Below are 18,860 nucleotides of genomic sequence, written 5' to 3'. Positions count from 1 at the left end.
GTCATGTTCACGTTAGGAAGGATGGTAGGAGATGGGCTGGGGAGAGCAGTGGGCATGGTGAGTGGCCTGGGGGGGGGGGGTGGACCGAAGGCCAGAGTGGCCAGGGGGAAGAGTAGCTGGGGGGGGTTGGGGGCACGTCCAGCAGAGCATTGAAGACTTCTTGAGGATTTTAGTTTTTATTCTAAGAGCAGCGGGCAACCAGGAAGGAGTGAAGTCATCCAATGCGCATTTCTGAAGATGACTGGCTGTATTACAGAAATGGATTAAAGGCTTTCAGGGAGAACAGGCAGGGAGACCAATTCAAAGGTTATTGCTGCTTTCAAGCAAGAGAGTGCAGAGGCCAGGCTGGATGGGGCCAAAGAGATAGAGATGGTGAGAGACTGATGGGGAGTGAAGGGAAGGGAAAGGGGTTTCCACGGATGACTCCCCAGTCCCTAGCCATGCTGGTTGGTGAGCACTTAAGACAAGGCTCCTAGAAGGCTTCTAAATGATGAGAGCCCTTACTGAACATTTTCCACATGCTTAGAACCTGGGGTGTATCCTAAGGGGCCCCTCGGATAGCCAGACCCTGGCTACAAAGGCACTGAGTGCCACCCATGTTGCCCTGGAGAACACCTCTGAACAAGCTGAAATGTGTTCATCTGTCCTGTCTTATCTGCACCCCTGCAGGCATCACATGCCCTCCTCCCACGTCGGTCGAACATGCAGACATCCGGGTCAAGAGTTACAACTTGAGCTCCAGGGAGCGGTACACATGTAACTCTGGCTTCAAGCGTAAAGCCGGGACATCCAGCCTGACCGAATGTGTGTTCAACAAGACCATGAACGTGGCCCACTGGACCATTCCCAATCTCAAGTGCATCAGTAAGTAGCCATCCCTGCAAGTCTCTCCATCCCCCTTCCCAAAGCCGTACAGAGCAGAACTGTAGTGTGGGAAGCTGAATGAGCCCATCTCTGGGGGACAAGACATTTGTGTTGAGGTCTGAGGCTAAATAAACCAATGGGCCTCTAAACAACGCCCCTGGGAGTTGAAAATACATAGGCTTTAGGGTCACAGTTTTGGGTTCCTTGAGCAAGTGTCTTACCATCTTGGAAGTCTTTGTTCCTCATCTAGAAAATGAACCCGATGTCAACGGTGTGGGCTGTAGCAGTGTGCTGTGAAACCTGGTCAGTATTAGCTGCAGCCATCCCTCACTCTGTTGCATTTTGCTTTATTGCACTTTACAGATAATCATGTTCTTTACGAATTGAAGATTTGTGGCAATCCTGCTTCAAGAGAGTCTATTGACACCATTTTTCCAACAGTATTTGCTCACTTTGTATCTCTGTGTCACATTTTAGTAATTCTCGCAGCATTTCAAACTTTCTCATATTGGTTATGGGAGCTGGGACCAGTGATCTTTGATATTACTACTGGAATTCTCTTGGGGCACCACAAACCGCACCCATGTAAGATGGTTAACTTAATCAATGGATGTTGTACATGTCTTCTGACCGCTCCATGGACTGGCCATTCCCCGTCTCTCTCCCTCTCCTTGGACCTCCCTACTCCCTGAAACAGAACAATATTGAAATTAGGCTAATTAACAGCCCTACGATAGCTTCTAAAGGTTCATGTGAAAGGAAGAATCACATCTTTCTCTTCAAGTCAAAACTAGGAATGATTAGGTTAGTGAAAAAAGCATGTCAAGTCAAGATAGGCCAAAAAATAGGCCTCTTGTGCCAAGTTATGAATGCAAAGGAGAAGTCCTTGAAGGAAACTAAAAGTGCGACTCCAGAGAACACACAAAAGGTAAGTAAACAAAACAGACTTATTGGTGATATGGAGAAAGTTTTAGGGGTCCAAATAGAAGGTCAAACCAGCCACAACACTCCCTTAAGCCAAAGCCTCATCCAGAGCAAGGCTCTCTCTTCAATTCCATGAAGGCTGAGAGAGGTGAAGAAGCTGCAGAAGAAATGCTTGAAGCGAGCACAGGTTGGTTCATGTGCTTCAAGGAAAGAAGCCATCTCCATAACATAAGAGTGCAAAGTGAAGAAGCCAGTTATCCAGAAGATCTGGCTAAGATAATTAATGAAAGCTGCTACACTAAACAACAGATCCTCAACGTAGACAAAACAGCCTTAGTATGGAAGAGCCCATCTAGGACTTTCCCAGCTGGAGAGAAGTCAATGCCTGGCTTCAAAGCTTCAAAGGACAGGCTGACTCTTTTTAGGGGCTAATGCAGCTGATGACTTTAAATTGAAGCCAATGTTCACTGACCATTCTGAAAATCCCAGGAAACTTAAGAATGATGCTAAATCTATTCTGCCTGCACTCTATAAAGGGAACAACAAAACCTGGATGACAGCACATCTGCTTACAACATGGTTTACCGAATATTTTAAGCCCACTGTTGAGACCTACTGCTCAAGAAGTTTCCTTTCAAAATATGACTACTCATTGACAATGCACCTGGTCACCCAAGAACTCTGATTGAGATGAAAATGAAATTAATATTGTTTTCATGCCTGCTAAAAAAATATCCATTCTGCAGTCCCCGGATCAAGGAGTCATTTCCACTTTCAAGTCTTAGTATTTAAGGAATACATCCCATAAGGCAATATCTACCACAAACAATGATTTCTCTGATGGATCCAAGCAAAGTAAATTAAAAACCTTCTGGAAAGGAGTCACCATTCTAGATGACATTAAGAACGTTCATGATTCACAGGAAGAGGTCAAAATATACACATTCACAGGAGCTTTGGAGCAGTTGCTTCCAGCCCTCATGGATGACTTTGAGGGGCTCAAGACTTCAGTGGAGGAAGTCACTGCAGATGAGGTAGAAACAGCCAGAGAACCAGAATTAGAAGTGGAGCCTGAAGATGGGACTGAATTGCTGCGATCTCATGATCAAACTTGAACAGATGAGGAGTTGCTTCTTATGGATGGGCAAAGGAAGTGGTTTCTTGAGATGGAATCTACTCCTGGTTAAGATGACAACAAAGGATTTAGGATATTACATAAACTCAGTTGATAAAGCAGAGGCAGGGTTTGAGAGGACTGACTCCAATTTTGAAAGAAGTTCTACTGTGGGTAAAATGCTATCAAACAGCACCACCTGCTATAGAGAAATCATTCGTGAAAGGAAGAGTCAGTCACTGGGGCAAACTTCATCAGTGTCTTATTTTAAGGAATTGCCACAGCCACCTCATCAGTCAGCAGCCATCAACATCGAGGCAAGACCCCCCACCAGCAAAGATTATGACTCACTGAAAGCTCAAATGATGGTTAGCATTTTTTAGCAGTATTTTTAAATTAAGGTATATGTATTGATTTTTTTTAGACACTATGCTATTGCCCACTTCATAGACTATAGTATAGTGCAAACATAACTTTTCTATGCACTGAGAAACAAAAGATTCATTTGACTTGCTTTATTGCCACATTTACTTTATTGTGATGGTCTGGAACAGAACCCACGATATCTCTGACATATGCCTTTAAGATGATGGTAGCAAGAATTTGGCATGCTTGCTTCCCAGAGAGCTTCCCGATTTCTCCCTAGAAGACAACCTGTAGGGAAATTATTAGGGTTCTTTGTTGTTACCCACCCAGAAGAATGGGGGCTACCCAAGGAGCAGAGACTCCCTTAGCTTGGTCACCCATGTCTGGTGTCCAGCCAGCACTCCAGAGCCCATGTGAGGGATGGTTGTCAGAATCTATTTTTTTATGAACCATCCACAACTGGATAACTATGTCAGAAGCCAACAATCTTGGAGTGGAAGTCAATAGTGCTATTTCCAGGAATACTAAGGCCCTTACTCTAGAAAAATAAAGATTAACTCATGGTTTATTGCATATTTGGTACATGTCCAACTGCAAGCTAGAGACTTTCTCATATATGTGAAAATTCTCAACTCCTCTCTGGGGAAGTGGACAAAAGGGGTTGTTCTAGAGCAAACTCACTCTGCTGTAGGATTCCTTGAAGAGCCAGACTTTCTCATTGATTTTGTGCACCTGCCCCCTCCCCCTGCATGACATCATGTAGACATCAGAGGCAGGGCAAGGAAGAAGCCTTCTATTTATTGCAAAGGAATCGCTCAGCTGGGGGACATAGTACCACCTGGCATCAAGTGCGATTGAAGTGCTGAGCTAGCTGGGTGACGACAGGTATGAGCAATAACACTATGGCAAAGACACAGAGTAGACATCTTATTCTGTCCAGTGTGGGCACCTGCTGGTACCTGTAATCCAGGGGCAAAAATAAGGGCTTTCCAGCACAGGCAAAGTGACTGTTTCTTCAAAGTGCCAATTCCTTTGGGTGAATGAATCTAAGATGGGGAAGAGTTGTAGGCTCTGAACTGGTTGGTGGGGGGTGGGGGTAGAGAAAGCAAGGGGGAGAGACCTGGGATCATAGACTTTTAGAACCTAAAGACTGGAGGATCTTTAGGTTTCATGTAGCCCAAAGAATCCTCACCTTTTACCACTAACAACTCCCTCCATTACTTTTCCTAACCTCCTGTGCTTGGAATGCTTTTTTTTTTTTTCCTTACAAAACAACTGAATCTACTGATAATCATTTATTTTCCCATGTAAAAGACAGTATTATAAAACTGCGTTGATCTCATTGATATCATTCTAACTGAAAATAACAAGACATTTGATATGTGTGCAGTCTTTCTGAAAGGCTAGAAAAAGAGTTTGCCCTCTGTTTGCATTTGCCTGGGAATTGCAGATTGGGAAACATTGTTGCATATTTCTCGAGCTTCTGACCTATCCCGGGAAGCCAGATATCTCTATTTTAAATTTATATGTTTATTTTTTTATTTCTATGTGGTTGTGAAGCACTCCAGGTTCCACCCTCAGGCTCATGAATGCCATGTGGTTATCCTCTCTCTAGGAGACCCCTCCCTGACTCACCTAAGGCCATCCTCCACAGAAGTGCCAGCAGGGGTGACCCCAGAGCCACAGAGCACCTCCCTTTCTGGAAAAGGTAGGGATGTTGGAAACTTTTTAAGGACTCCCATTCCCTGCAACCACGCAGGTCCCCGTGAGCCCCTCAGATTCTTGGACCAACCGCTGGAGTTCCACGGCCAACTTAAACAACAGGACACCCTTTTTATTAACATCAACGTTATATTAGCTTCATTTTCTCTTTTAAATCATTTTCTCTTTTAAAACCTTGATAGCTAGGTTTTGGCTGCACATAATTAATGATGGTTCGAAACCCACTCTTACAATGCCAGATCAGACTTAGCTGTAGACGTGCTTCCTCATCAAAACTGGGGAGGATCTGCGGTTTTGCCTGCCTTGCATGTTAGCCCGCCAACACGTCATGGGTGCCCGCAGAAAACAGGACGTTCCTGCTCCAGAGACCAAGGACGTTCTTCCTTCCAGGGCACAGCAGGCAGCAGGACCCTCGGCATGTTTGCCTCAATTTCCTCATCTCTATCCCACAGGGGCAACGGGGAGGGGCCTCCAAGATGCCTGCACATCCAGCAGGCTGCTTCATAGCAGAGGAAGCCTGAGTTCAAGAAACTGGGGTCTTTTATAACCGGCTGACCATGTCTGTCCTTTGCTCCAGGGCGAGGCGCTGTCTGTACCTTCCAAGGCTATAGGAACATCTTTGGAAAGATAGTCCCAAGAGAGGGCTGCCGGTGCCTCTGCTGAGAAGACGTGCAGAGACATGAGGGACCCATGCAGAACTGTTCCCCCAACGGGGGGCTGCTGGGTACAGAAGCACTGCACAAAGCTGCCAACGTTACGCATTTCCAGGGTCTTAGCTAATCTTCTATCCCAATTTCCTCAGCACTGTCCTGATGTTAAGAAAATTTGAAACCATAGATGCTAATGTCTTGGGACAATGTGCCCTACATCCTAGGAAAGCCTTACTTTACACTTAACTCCTGATTTTTTTGTGTCCTGTTATCCAGTGTGGTGCTTCCCCGCCCCCGTCTCCCCCTTCGTGCCCGGCACAGTCAACCCTGCTGCGGTTGGCTGCACTGCTCGGGCTCGCCTCCCCTTGAGCACAGCTTCCTAACCGTGGACACACGTGGGGACCTCCCCGGAACTCTGGCAGTCTGGGGAGCAGCCTGGGAATTAGGATTCTAGAATCTCCCCAGGTGGTTCTTAGGGAGCCAAAGCTGAGTAGCAATGCCGAAGGGGGGATGGCAAGGCCAGAGGGAGGCTTCCTCCTAGTTAGCTAGGTAGTTTGTTGACTACAAACAGGAGGATATGGTTGAGCGCTGACTACATTTAAGTTTGGAGTAATTCCAAAACCCCTTTGACCCAAGTCACATCCGGTGCACCAACTGATGAGAATAATCAAGGCTGGTCTCTGTCAGCCTTGCTTTAGTGCATGGAACACTTGGTCAGGTGAAAGGCGTGGGAGTGTAATCTCCAACATGGGGTGACGTGGCCATGGGCACTTGGATGGAAATGCTTTGGGGGAGCTCTGTCTGCAGAGCGCCCGGAGTGCTGGCAGCCCGGATGGTGTGAGGTACGTGTGAGGTACTGATGGGGGACGAAGGGGCAGAAGGACGTCTAAAAGCGTAAGTGGCTGGGACAGCAGCCCCACACGGCATGGCCAGACAGCCAACGGTGCTGGGGTCACAGAGGCACTTGTACCATGCTTCACAGTTTGGGGGCAGCCATCTGCCAGGTCGACAGGGACGGTGAGGGCCTGGACACAAGGCGGGCTGCCCTCCCCTCGATCAGCGCAAAACCAGGACCCTTCCTTCAAATACGCTCTCTAGGATTCGGTCAGGCTGAACCTCAGGCTTCCCCCCCATTTCAGAAGTCATGTGCAAACACGTAAAAAATAAATGAAAATCCGCACCCCAGATGTCTTTGGCAAATACAGTTGCACTTGGTTTTTGAGAGCAGCCTCCCATAGCATCTGAGTCTACCCAAATCCGTGGCATCTTGAACTTTGCCCCATGATAAACAGCTGCAGAGCCTCTAGCATTCTCGAAAGTCCCGTGGCCATTCCAGTTGGATGAACAGGTTACCCACCTAAGGGATTTTCCCAAAGAGCCATGGAGGAGTGTGCCGGGGGAGGGCTGGCCCGCGGTGGGCTTCACTAGAGCACCAAGTCCACTCTCTTCTGGAGCTGAGCAGAGACACGAGTCTAAATATTCATGTTCTCCATATCTTGCACTTTCCTACAGAACCAGCTTTCACTTCCACGTCAGACACCACAGTGGCCACAAAGCCCGATATTGTGCCGGGCTCCAGGCCGATGCCATCAAAGCCTCCTGCTACAGGAACCACAGGGCCGATCAGTCAGGAACCCTCCCAAGCCCCACCTCAGACAACGGCAAAGGCCCTGGAACGCACTCCCTCCGCCTCACAGGAGACGCCAGGTTAGCACTGGCTTTGCATACTTTAGGAGAGGTCAGCAACCCGAGGGCTGCTTCTGGGGAGCGGGTGGAGACCTCGAGTAGCCGACTGCACAGCATTATACCATCTGACCCGAAGTCCAGACAACTCAGTAACCCCCTGCTCGCTGCTCTGTGCCAAGCCTCCCTGCTCTGCCCTCTAACCTCTGTGCTCTGCCCTGCTTCAGCCCAGCTGGAAAAGAAAGTCCATCTCCTGGATGGGACAAGGCTCACCGTACAGACCTGCATGGCAGAGGCTTTGCCAATCTGAGTAATATCTGCCTCCTCCCAATACGGGAGGACAGTGGAAGCCTTCTGCAATCTGGAGTCACAGTCTGTGGGATGGAAAAGCTCTTGGTAATCTGCATCTTCCGTAAAGGCATAGCTGATTCTTTGTGGCGTGTTTTTCTCTACTACAATACCATTGATTATGCTCCTCACCCGCCCCGTGCTGTACCTTTCATCCCCGTGACTTATTCATTCCATCACTGGAAGCCTGGACCTCCTGCTCCCCCTTCACCCGTTTTGCCCATCCCACCCCACCCCCCCACACACACACTCCTCCCCTCTGGCTGTCATCAGTTTGTTCTCTGTGTTTATGGGTCTGTTTCTGCTTTTGTCTGTTTGTTCATTGGTTTCGTTTTTTAGATTCCACATCTAAGTGAAATCATATGGTATTTGTCTTTCTCTGTTTGACTTATTTCACTTAGCATAATACGCTCTACGTCCATCCATGGTTATTGAATGGCAAGATTTCATTCTTTTTTATGGCTGAGTAATACTGTGTATATATATACCACATCATTATCCACTCATCTACTGATGGACACTTGGGACTGCTTCCATATCTTGCCTACTGTAAATAATGCTGCAATAAACATAGGAGTGCATATATCTTTTCAAATTAGTGTTTTTGTTTTCTTTGGGTAAATACCTGGCAGAATTACTGAATCGTATAGCTTTTTCCATTTTTAATTTTTTTGAGGAACCTCCATACTGTCTTCCACAGTGGCTGCACCAGCTTGCATTCCTACCAACAGTGTTTTCTCCACATCCTCCCTAACAATTGATGTTTCTTGTCTTTTTGATTCTAGCCATTCTCACAGGGGTAAGATAATGTGTCATTGTGGCTTCACATTTGCCTTTCCCTGATGATCAGTGATGATGAGCACCCTTTCGTGTGCCTCTTGGCCATCTGTGTGTCTTCTCTGAAAAAGTGTCTATCTGGTCCTCTGCCCATTTTTAATTGGACTATTTGCTTGTGTGTGTGTGTTGAGTTGTATAAGTTCTTACACACTTTGGATATTAACCCTTATCAGATATGTCACTTGCAAATACCTTCTCCCATTTAGTACGTTGTCTTTTTGTTTTGTTGATGTTTTCCTTCGCTGTGCAAACAGGGCATATTTGATTCTTAAGCATGGCCCAGCATCTAAATAAATTACCCTTGTTCTCTGCTAAAGGGAATTTGGTTTTGCCAGCCATCAATCTCTCAAGGCTTTAGGATGGAAACCAAATTGTCCAAAATTCCTCCTGCTTAATGAGAAACTAGTGCCTTAACTGAGAGAGCAATAACTGAGCTGCAATCTCTTCTCTGCAGGTACATATTCATACAATTCTGGAGCTGTGACTGGTAAGTATTTTTTTTTCTCTTGTCCTAGCAGTGTTTATGCCCAGAGGACCTCAGTCGCAGGGGGTGGGACAGTCCTGGTTTATGTGCTGCCCCAGCCTGGCCACCAGCAGCATCCCCTTCTCCGCTCAAGAGTGTCTCGGTTTAGATAGTAAGTTATAGGATCACCCTACTTATGGGATTCTAACATGACTGCTTATCTCACTATTGGTAGCTCCTCCCTGTCAGGAGACGCCAGGTTAGCACTGGCTTTGCATACTTTAAGAGAGGTCAGCAACCCGTGGGCTGCTTCTGGGGAGTCAAGTGAGCCGACCAGAGAGCTGATGCATCACAAAAGAGCCTCCTTCCCCTAAGCGGGGCTGGACTTGCATGCAGGACTTATCAGAACACCACACGTGTGTACTACTGTCATTGCAATGCTGTTATTCTGTCATAAACCGCATTCATCTTTCACAGGGTTTCAGCATGATGCCCTTCACAGCAAGGCTGCTCAAATGTCTCAATATAAGAGGTTTCTTTTTACAGAAGAAGCACCCAACTTTAAAGCTAGGAGAGAAAGTGAATGACCCAGGGAATGTGAGGATGGGAGTGGAAAAGCGTTCGCAAGAATTAAAGAAAGAGAGGAAGGGAGGGGAGGAGAGAGGAAGAAGAGAGAAGGGAGAGAGAATTGCAATCATAAGAAAGAATCTAAGACTTTTGTCTGACAAGTTTTCAAGAAGCAAAAAAAAAAAAAAAACCACCGTAACTTCGTACAGACAAAAATTATTTCTATTTTCCATTTACAAGTTTTTCTACTGGAGAATGATTCATTTTTGTGGCTATATTATATCTGCATCAGGTGTCATCTAGGGGCACCCAGGTGGCTCAGTTGGTTAAGTATCAGACTCTTTCAGCTCAGGTCGTGATCTCAGGGCATGAGATTGAGCCCCATGTCGCCCCGCATCACCCTACATTGGCTCCATGCTCAGCGGGGCGTCTGCTTCTCTCCCTCTCCCTCTGATCCTCCCCCTACTCCCACTCTCTTCTCTCTCTCTCTCAAATAAATAAATAAGTAAATAAATAAATAAATAAAATCTTTTTTTAGAAGTGTCATCCAGAAAAAAAAAAGTGAGGGGTGCCTGGGTAGCTCAGTCAGTTAAGCATCCAACTCCTTCAGCTCAGGTCATGATTGTGGGATGGAGCCCCTCTCTCCCTCTCCCTCTGCACCGCATCCTCCCCCACACAGGGTCATGTGCAAGTACTCTCTCTTAAAAAAAAAAAAGGCCAACCAAGTGGGTTTGGTCATTTCAGCAGCTAGTTGATTAGAATGGTTTTTAAAATGATCAAAATGTATATGCAAAGGCAAGACAATAAAAAAAAAAAGCCCATCTGGAGAGTATTTTCATGGAGAAACTGTGGGATTAATGACAAGGACACTGAAACAAAAATATGTTTATCACTTAAGAGGCAACCAGTAAATAAAGTAGCTAACCTAATTTTTCTCCTTATGTCACATATTACATTAACCTTTCTACAAAGTTTTACATTTTTTATTCATTTTTTTTGAATTGGTAATATTTGCACAGGGTTTAAAAATTACAAATTACAAAAAGATATAGAGCAAAAAGCCCCATCTCAGACTGAAAATCCCCTTGCAGGAAGAAAGCAACTCCTGCTACCAGATTTCTGTGTGTCCTTTCAGAGAGTCACCCTGTAAATAGCTCACAGAGGATATATGATGCTAAACAGGTATTGTATTTTCACTGTTTTGCACCTTGTTCATTTTCACCTAATGGTATCTCTTGGAAATCCTTCCATATCAATACATTAAAACCACTTCATTCTTTAAAACAGCTACAAAAAATCCTACCATATGGATTTGCCAGAATTTATGTAGCCAACCCCCTATTTGGACATGTGACTGTTTACATTCTTTGACTATGTTACAAACAGTGATTAATTGGAAAACCTATCATTTTGCTGTGGGCAAGTATATCTGTAGGAAAAAATCCTGTATATAAAATTTGAGGGTCCATGTTTTCTAAGTAGATTTTCAAACAACTACTTTATTATGGAATATCATCTTACATTTTTCCAGCTCATGACTTTCACTAGATTAAAATATCAGAAAGTCTCTCCCAAATTCTGAAGTATAATGTAATACACATTGATTGAACACCTGCAATAGGCAAAAATAGCTCTGTGCAAGAAACTGCGGAAATAGAGATTAAAAAACAAAAACAAAAAACTTTAAATCTTTCCTGTTATGTAAGATTTCCTTCTTCCGGGGGGCTTCAAGATAAACATGTTAGCACCTAACTTACAAGACAGATCAAGTAATTGTTAGCAAAGAAATAAAAAATTAAGATGAGTTCTATTTCATTAGGTGTTATTTAAGTTTTATTGGCTAAGAAGGTGTAAACTGAAATTAAAATCATGCTAGTTTTCTAAAAACATTTAATGATGGTGCCTGCCCAGTCTGTCATATACAGTCCCAGCTACCTGAGGCCCAAAAGTTTGCCCCGTCAGGTACAAACGGCAGAGACACCAGCTGGCTCCTTGGGCATCCGTAGGTGTTGCCATTTCTGCATGAATAAGCAATCGGTTGACCATGTTTGTAAGCAAATATAGATGCTTTACCATAATAATCACTCAGCAAATGTTAATTAACTTAATATTTTCATCAGCCCATTGATAACTACCAATATCACAATTTTTAAAGTTACATAAATGATTATCACAACTTATAAAAGTTGCTTTTTTTAGTTCAAAAGAAAATGGTAAATAGTAGATGCTCAATAAATAGTGAGCGAGCAAATGAATATGTTAATTTGAGGACTTTAACATTTTAATAAATGTTTAGGAAGTGCGAGTCTTCATTTCATTGTCTTAAGTATCTATAAGCTCACTTGGCAGGCTTTTTTTCCTTTAAGATTTTATTTATTTATTTTAGAGAGAGAGAGCACAAGCAGGGGGAGGGACAGACGGGAGAGAATCCCAAGCAGACTCTGTGCTGAGTCCAGAGCCCCAAACAGGGCTCAATCTCATGACCCTGAGATCACAACCTGAACCGAAACTAAGAGTCAGATGCTTAACCAACTGAGCCACCCAGGCGCCCCTTGGCAGCCCTTTTAAGCAATAATTTCATTCAGCTATTCCAATATCCCGTATCTGATCTTTGACTAGGCTATTCCTGAGGACTCCTGATTGTAAAGTAAAAAGCCAGAATGTCACCTATGACAGTGTTTACATTGCCATGTTCATTTAAGACACAAGGAGGGAAGAGTTAATTCTTCAGACTGTGTTATACTTCTCATCTTTCATATCTGAAATCGATTTGCTGCAGTTGATATGCTCAGCCTTTAATAGGAGCTAGCTCTATATTATATCATTCCTCTGTTTATTCAATATAGATCGAGTTCTACCTCTGTGCCGGGTTGGTCCTCAGTTGCAATGAAATGCAGATTTCTCATTGAGAAGCAAATGGCACGTCGAATGTACTTTAATTTATGGACTGTGAATGGTTTCATTCAATCAGTTAGGTATTGATTGAGTACCTACTCTGAGCCCAACACTTACTGTGTGCTTAGTGCAGTAAGAGACAGAAGAGAAACACTGCCCAGGAATAATGATAGTCTGACTTCAAAACGGCCTTCATCAGATGCGGGTCCACCAGCACTCAGAGACAGCACTTCCTGGCTGATCTAGTTTGCAGGTACTGCTAAGGAATGGTGCTCTCCCCCCACCCTGTTCTCAGAGGACCTTTTCATCATCCACATTGAACAATGGCCACTGGTTGCCTCGGCCACCTTCTTCGCTTTAGACCCAACACACACTGGGGGTTGAAGTCAAGGCAGGGAGCTACTGGCCTTTCTCAGCCTCCTGAGCAATAATCCATCCCCACCCCCCACCCCCGCCCCTGACTCAAATCCTCCTCCGTTCTCCTCTGGCTCACCAAACCTCTCTCTCTTCCTTTTTCTACAACCCATGCATACCCTAGGAAACACAAAACGGTGGGGGAACTTGCCAGTTGATTTGTTTACCTAGCATCTTTGTGATTTTGGTTTCAATTTTTTTTACCCAGTTTGCCTGGATATAATGGAGGAAGAGGCCAAGGGTATGAGTTTGTCCCTGGATTCAAAGTGCTCTGTCACATCATTGGCTCAGGGGCCTCCTCTCTCTCTGGAATTGGGAGTCTGCAGGCGTGATTCTCATTCAGAAGAAACAGGAAGAGGCATTATGAAAGCAAAACTACAGCTGACATCAACCGGCCTTTTCCAATAAATCCCTCTGCGGACAGTAAATGCATGACAAGCTGATTAGTCAATGGAAGAAATAGTTTACCCTAGGGCACACCGTCTCTTAGGAAGTATTTCTGGTTTTTAGTCATAATGATTAATGTTAAGTCTGAAAATTCAAAACATTTTTCACTAATTTGCCATGCTTCCTTGTTATTTCCTTTGGGACTTTTCTATTCTTGTATTTACTTAGACACAGGTAGTTTTGTTTTGACAACTTTATTGTTTCTTCTGATTACAGTACCATTTCAAAAATATCAGGGAAAAAGCAAACTTTTTAAAAAAGGAAATAAAGATTATCTACAAGCCCACCATTACTTAGTACTTTGGTATCTATTCTTCAAGGCTGTCCTGGGCCTATGGACATACGCATGGCTTACTGGAGATTATTTTTTGGTTCATTTTTATCTCAGCCAGTTTTTTTTCACCTAAGTAATTGGAGGCATCTTTCTGTGTTAATATAGATTCATTTCATAATTTTTAAAAGTTGGATGATAGTCCAATGTATGGGTATACCACAGCTTAATTAATTTTCTATTAATAAGAGATTGAGATTAACATTTTAAAAATTGTTTTAAATAATACTTCAGTGAATACTCCTGGATGTATTTGCCCATTTCCTTGGAATAAATTCCTAGAAGTGGGACTAGAGAGTCAACGGTGTGGTCTTCTCTAAAGCTGTTGTTACATGTTGCCGAATGCCCTTGAGAAAAACTGTACTCCGTACCCGGCGGAGAATCTGAGTGTTTCCCCACATCCTTGTATTCTCTGTTTTTCGATAGAGTTGTATTTTGAAGGCAAAGATAGGAGATGTATCCTGTACACGAGGTCGTGTGCTGGTTGTATAGGTACAGGTCCAAACAGCCAAACAGTCTAGGAGATGTGACTCGTGGTCCATAGTCAGATCACTGGCCCCCCAGATGTTCAGGGTTGTCATCCTTCATGTAGGGTAGGTAGGTGATTTTTGCAGGGAGATTTCACAATATGGAGGCAAATTGACCAACTCTGCCTGGAGCTTATTATTGATGCAAGTGTTTTTAAAATAGTTAGGTTCACCGTGCCCTTGGGCTAAGCCCTCTGGCTTCCACATGGAGATCCCACTCTTCCTATCCTGTCTAATAAATCTTAAATGCCCTACAGCTGCTGGCCTCCTACCTGCAAGTGCCCCCACCACTCCAGGCTGTTCCTTTCAACTCAGCCCAAACAGGATCTTTCCCTTCTCCTAAGCCATGGCCTTACTCTCCTCTTATCCGTAACACCTTTTACAACACCTCCTTTCTCTCCTTACCACTCTTCCTCCGTCAAAAAAGCTGCTAGTAAAAACACAATAATGATGGGGGTGCCTGGGTGGCTCAGTCAGTTAAGGATCCAACTCGATCTCAGCTCAGGTCTTGATCTCAGGGTCGTGAGTTCAAGCCCCACATTGGGATCCATGCCCAGCGTGGAGCCTATTTAAAAAAAAAAAAAAAGATGAAATTGGAAGAAACATGGCACTGCATGCTATTGTTTCTAAATGGGGATTCTGTGAAGTTGAAGAAAAGGGGGAGGTGGTCCCAAGGACAACTATTTTCTGACTTTGGATTGAGCAGCAGACCAGCCTTCCCATCTTGTGAACTCTGAGGCCTTTACTTTCTCCTCTCGTCCCATCACCATGTCACCCTGACCAGGAAGGATGGATTAGGAGCTGGGGATGTGGGACGACGTGAAAGGGGATGGTTTGAACTGGTGGTATTGGTGGGAAAAGAATGCACTTTCTGCCCAGAAGTAGAGCAGATTGGGCTGTGTGGACCTCCAGAAATGTCACTAACAGTTAGCTGGGGCTGGGAAGGCATTTGGATCTCTCTGCAGGATTGTCAATTGTAAAGAGTTTTCAGATTCTTAGACATGAACCTGCTGCCAGGACTCTCCGCAGGACAGCTCTATTCTGTTCTCTTGCAGTGGCGATCTTCACACCTGTCGCTGTGCTCGGGGTAGTATGTGTGGTGCTTCTTCTGGTCTGTTACCGAAAATCCAGGTGAGAAGCGCGCGGGAATCACAGAGGACGGGATTCTTCCTTCCCTCCCAGAAAAGAGCTGCATCATTATGTTTCCACTGCCCCCTCAAAGCAAGACCCCCTTTCCTGGCTACTGAGGTGGGCTCTCACGCCCGCTCACTCCTGTACCGGCCAATGGAGAGCTGGCCCTGGGAGGCCCCCCACAGGCCACCAGTAGGAGACACGGCAGCCAGAACCTAACTGGTGACAAGGGGCCGCTCTACCACAAGGAAAGAAAAGCATGAACGAAGTTTTCTTTCCTTTTCAGAAGGAAAGAACCTACCCAATAACCAATTTGATGGATATGCAATTGCTGTGATACAGTCATGAATATATTTTCTTGAATGTTCTCATTAAATATAGGGATATTTTCTTATTTATGTGCTCATTCATGTAGGCCTGACTTTTGTATTTCTAATCATTGAAATTCTTATTTCAGCATTGGGTGACGAGAAGACTGTTTTTGCCACTTGCCAAAATTTCAGTTTTTATTTATTTTTCTAAACTTGAGGCATTTTTATAATTTTCATTAAAGCCTCAAATGGCATATTCGCCTTAATTTCATACTTGTATCAATTAGAACCTAGTAACCAGCATTCCATGTTGATATGGCTGTTCTGGATCCTTCCTCAGCAACATACAATGAACAGGAGAAATCAGATTTGTTGAAACAAAACTTTTGGCTGCTAATCATAAAGAATTCTTTTCTAAATATATCAGTATAAGGATGATACCATCCTTCGAGCCTCACGTTGGCAAAATGACTGTTCCATGAAATGCTACTGTGAAGCCGAAATGAAAAAGTCATCTAAAAATTCACATCCATCTTTGAAAGCTGTTAATACCATCCCAACCAAAAGAAATGCCATAAACCTCATAGATCGTTTAGAAAGAGCATGCTAAGGTTGATGTGTGACTCGAAAATCTGTCAAAACAATCCCCAAAATGCTAAAATGTTGGCAAAATAAAAAATGACTTTTAAAAGGACTTTCAAAGTGTTGTTATAACTAAATTTCCACATGACATGTTGTATTTGGAGTTACGTTCTTAAAAAAGTATAATGACTAACTATATTCATTGACTTAAAAAATGTACACAATTTTTTAAGAATAAGACATTAAAAATAGGATCTTACAAGAATTTGTAAATTTGGTATATATGGCCAATAAATATGCCGATAAGATGAAAATATCAATATTCACTGACTATAGTACAGAAATATTGATAAATATATCTGTAAGAACTGATAAACCTGAAAAGCATAACTACTTGGTCATTTGGTGAATCAATTCTTTGCTGTAAACTTATTTTTTACAGATGGGTTATTAGGTAGATTGGTCATTCAACAAACTGGCTTTCAGCAAATTATTTTCAGTACATTGGCCTAGAGTCCTGATTTATAGTTTAGCTCTCACTCCAAGGAGCTCAAAGTGCTTATGTACTTGATAATTGAAGTGTGGCTGACATACAATATCCTATTAGTTTCAGGTGTGCAGCATACTGATTCAGCATTTTTATGCATTATGAAATGATCCCCATGACAAGGCTAGTTACTACCTGATGCCATACAAAGTTATTACACTATGATCGACCATATTCCCTGTGCTGTACATTATATCCCCGTGACTTATTTTGTAACTGGAAGTTTGTACCTCTGAATCCCCTTCCCCTATTTCACCTGCCCCCAGCCCCTCCCCTCTAGCAATCACCAGTTTGTTCTCTGTGTCCACAGTCTGTTGGTTTTGTTTGTTCATTTTGTTTTTTAGATCCCACAAATGAGTGAGATCATATGGTGTTTGTCTTTCTCTGACTTATTTCACTTAGCACTATAGCCTCTAGGTCCATGCATGTTGTTGCAAATGGCAAGATCTCATTATTTTTTATGGCTGAGTAATATTCTATTGTGTGTGTGTGTGTGTGTGTGTATATATACACACACACATATATATATGTATATATATATACACACACACACATCTTCTTTATTCATTCATCTATCAATGAACACTTAGGTTGCTTCCATATCTTGGCTGGTGTAAATAATACTGCAGTGAACACAGGGTGCAGCTATCTCTTCAAATTGGTGTTTTTGCTTTCTTTGGATTCAAAGTGTTTACTTTGAAATGTCCTAAAAAGTTGCCTATCCTCAAGAGGTAGATGACATAATCCATGGAAAAAATTGCTGGCCCAGATACTCAGGGCCAAAAAACACAGGTCCTTCAATGACTGGGAAACATGTGGAATTAAGATGTTCTGCCTCCCCCACTCTTGGTTACTCAGGAACTGGTTAATATATTTGTTTCTTTAAACACATACCAAGTACCAAGAACTGTTTTAAAAGCTTTCTGAATATTACATCACTTTTATCAAGATGATCATGTCTGGCTTTGCCAGGCTCCCAGTTACTCTCTCCTTCTTGTGCCTGCCATCTGAACTACTGCTTTTTAGCAGAGGATTGGAAAAGAGGGGGTAAGCTGCTCCAACAGCACTGGTCAATCTTTGGTGGACGAGCAGCTTAAAATACCAAAGTAAGATTTCAATACCAGCCATGAATGGAGGTAAGCTAGGTTTTCCCCATCTGAGTGTTCAACAGGAACTATCTGTTCACTCAAGCTGAGGGCAACCCGCTCCTCTTTTCAAAACCTGTGACTGATCTGCTTTACAGGCAAACTTCGCAGACACCCAGTGTTGAAATGGAAAGCATGGAAGAGATGCCAATGACTAGGGGAACCAGCAGCAGAGAGGAGGATGCAGAAAACTACCCACACGACCTGGGACACTCGGGGAGACTGAGGGCAGCAGAGACTTGAGCAAAGGCGCCAACCCTGCCCTAGCCGAAGAGGACCTAGAAACGACTCAAGGAGCTGGGCACCAGGAAACAGCCCATCAGGATGATAAAACAAACATCTTGGCATCATTTTATCAACAGCACGCAGCCAAGACACCTCCTAGGCTCTGCAGTCTCAGGATGGATGCTCGGGACCTGTCCTGCCCTGCCCGGCCTCAGGTGTAGGGCTGCCTTCCCCAGATCCCAGCAGTTGAAGCTTTCCTGGGAGCGGCTGAAGGCCTCGGCTTTCCTTTTATTTCATTGTGACATTTATTCGGGATAGCGTAGCAGCTTGACTATTCCACCCTCATCCTGACTTGCAGTTTACAGAGAAAAGAAATACACCTGAGACTCTAAGACAATTCTGAGTCTCCTGCTGGCTTAAGAGATGTCTACAAGGATGACAACAGTGTTGCAGCTCCAAACGCTGTCCCTCTACTGAGGTGCTCTGCAGGCACTTAAAGGGAGCGAAGAGGCATCGCGCCCCATGAAGCCACTGAAGGATTCACAAGGAAGGAAACTGAACTCAGTGACATTTTCCATGCATATGCATTTCTATTTATACTCCCTATTATATCTACATATTTTATATAACTGTTATTTTGAAATTGTGCCTTGTATAAACAAAATGTCTATTTTCAATATAAAAAAAAAATGCACTGAAAGAATCACTGAGAAGAAATGTGCCATGAATAAAAAAGAGGAGAAAGAGCGGGAATGCAGAGTCCCAAA

At 43.8% G+C, this 18,860-nt stretch overlaps 1 protein-coding gene across 3 annotated transcripts in view; it reads left to right on the top strand.

The window, feature by feature from the left end:
- IL15RA (interleukin 15 receptor subunit alpha) overlaps window positions 1–18,860 on the top strand; it is a 49,197-nt gene extending 30,337 nt beyond the window's left edge. The window contains exons 2-7 of one of the 3 annotated variants that reach the window (XM_036090061.2): window positions 670–864; window positions 4,884–4,976; window positions 7,153–7,347; window positions 8,963–8,995; window positions 15,208–15,283; window positions 17,967–18,860. In XM_036090061.2, coding sequence (XP_035945954.1) covers window positions 670–864; window positions 4,884–4,976; window positions 7,153–7,347; window positions 8,963–8,995; window positions 15,208–15,283; window positions 17,967–18,111 — 737 coding nt within the window. In that variant the 3' untranslated portion in view covers window positions 18,112–18,860. The other 2 variants (XM_036090063.2, XM_036090062.2) reach the window with 2 other exon arrangements.

This window comes from Halichoerus grypus, chromosome 6 (genome assembly GCF_964656455.1).
Source record: "Halichoerus grypus chromosome 6, mHalGry1.hap1.1, whole genome shotgun sequence".
NCBI lineage: Eukaryota > Metazoa > Chordata > Mammalia > Carnivora > Phocidae > Halichoerus > Halichoerus grypus.
The sequence above is the reverse complement of the archived record's forward strand: the minus strand, read 5'-3'. Positions and strand labels throughout refer to the sequence as shown.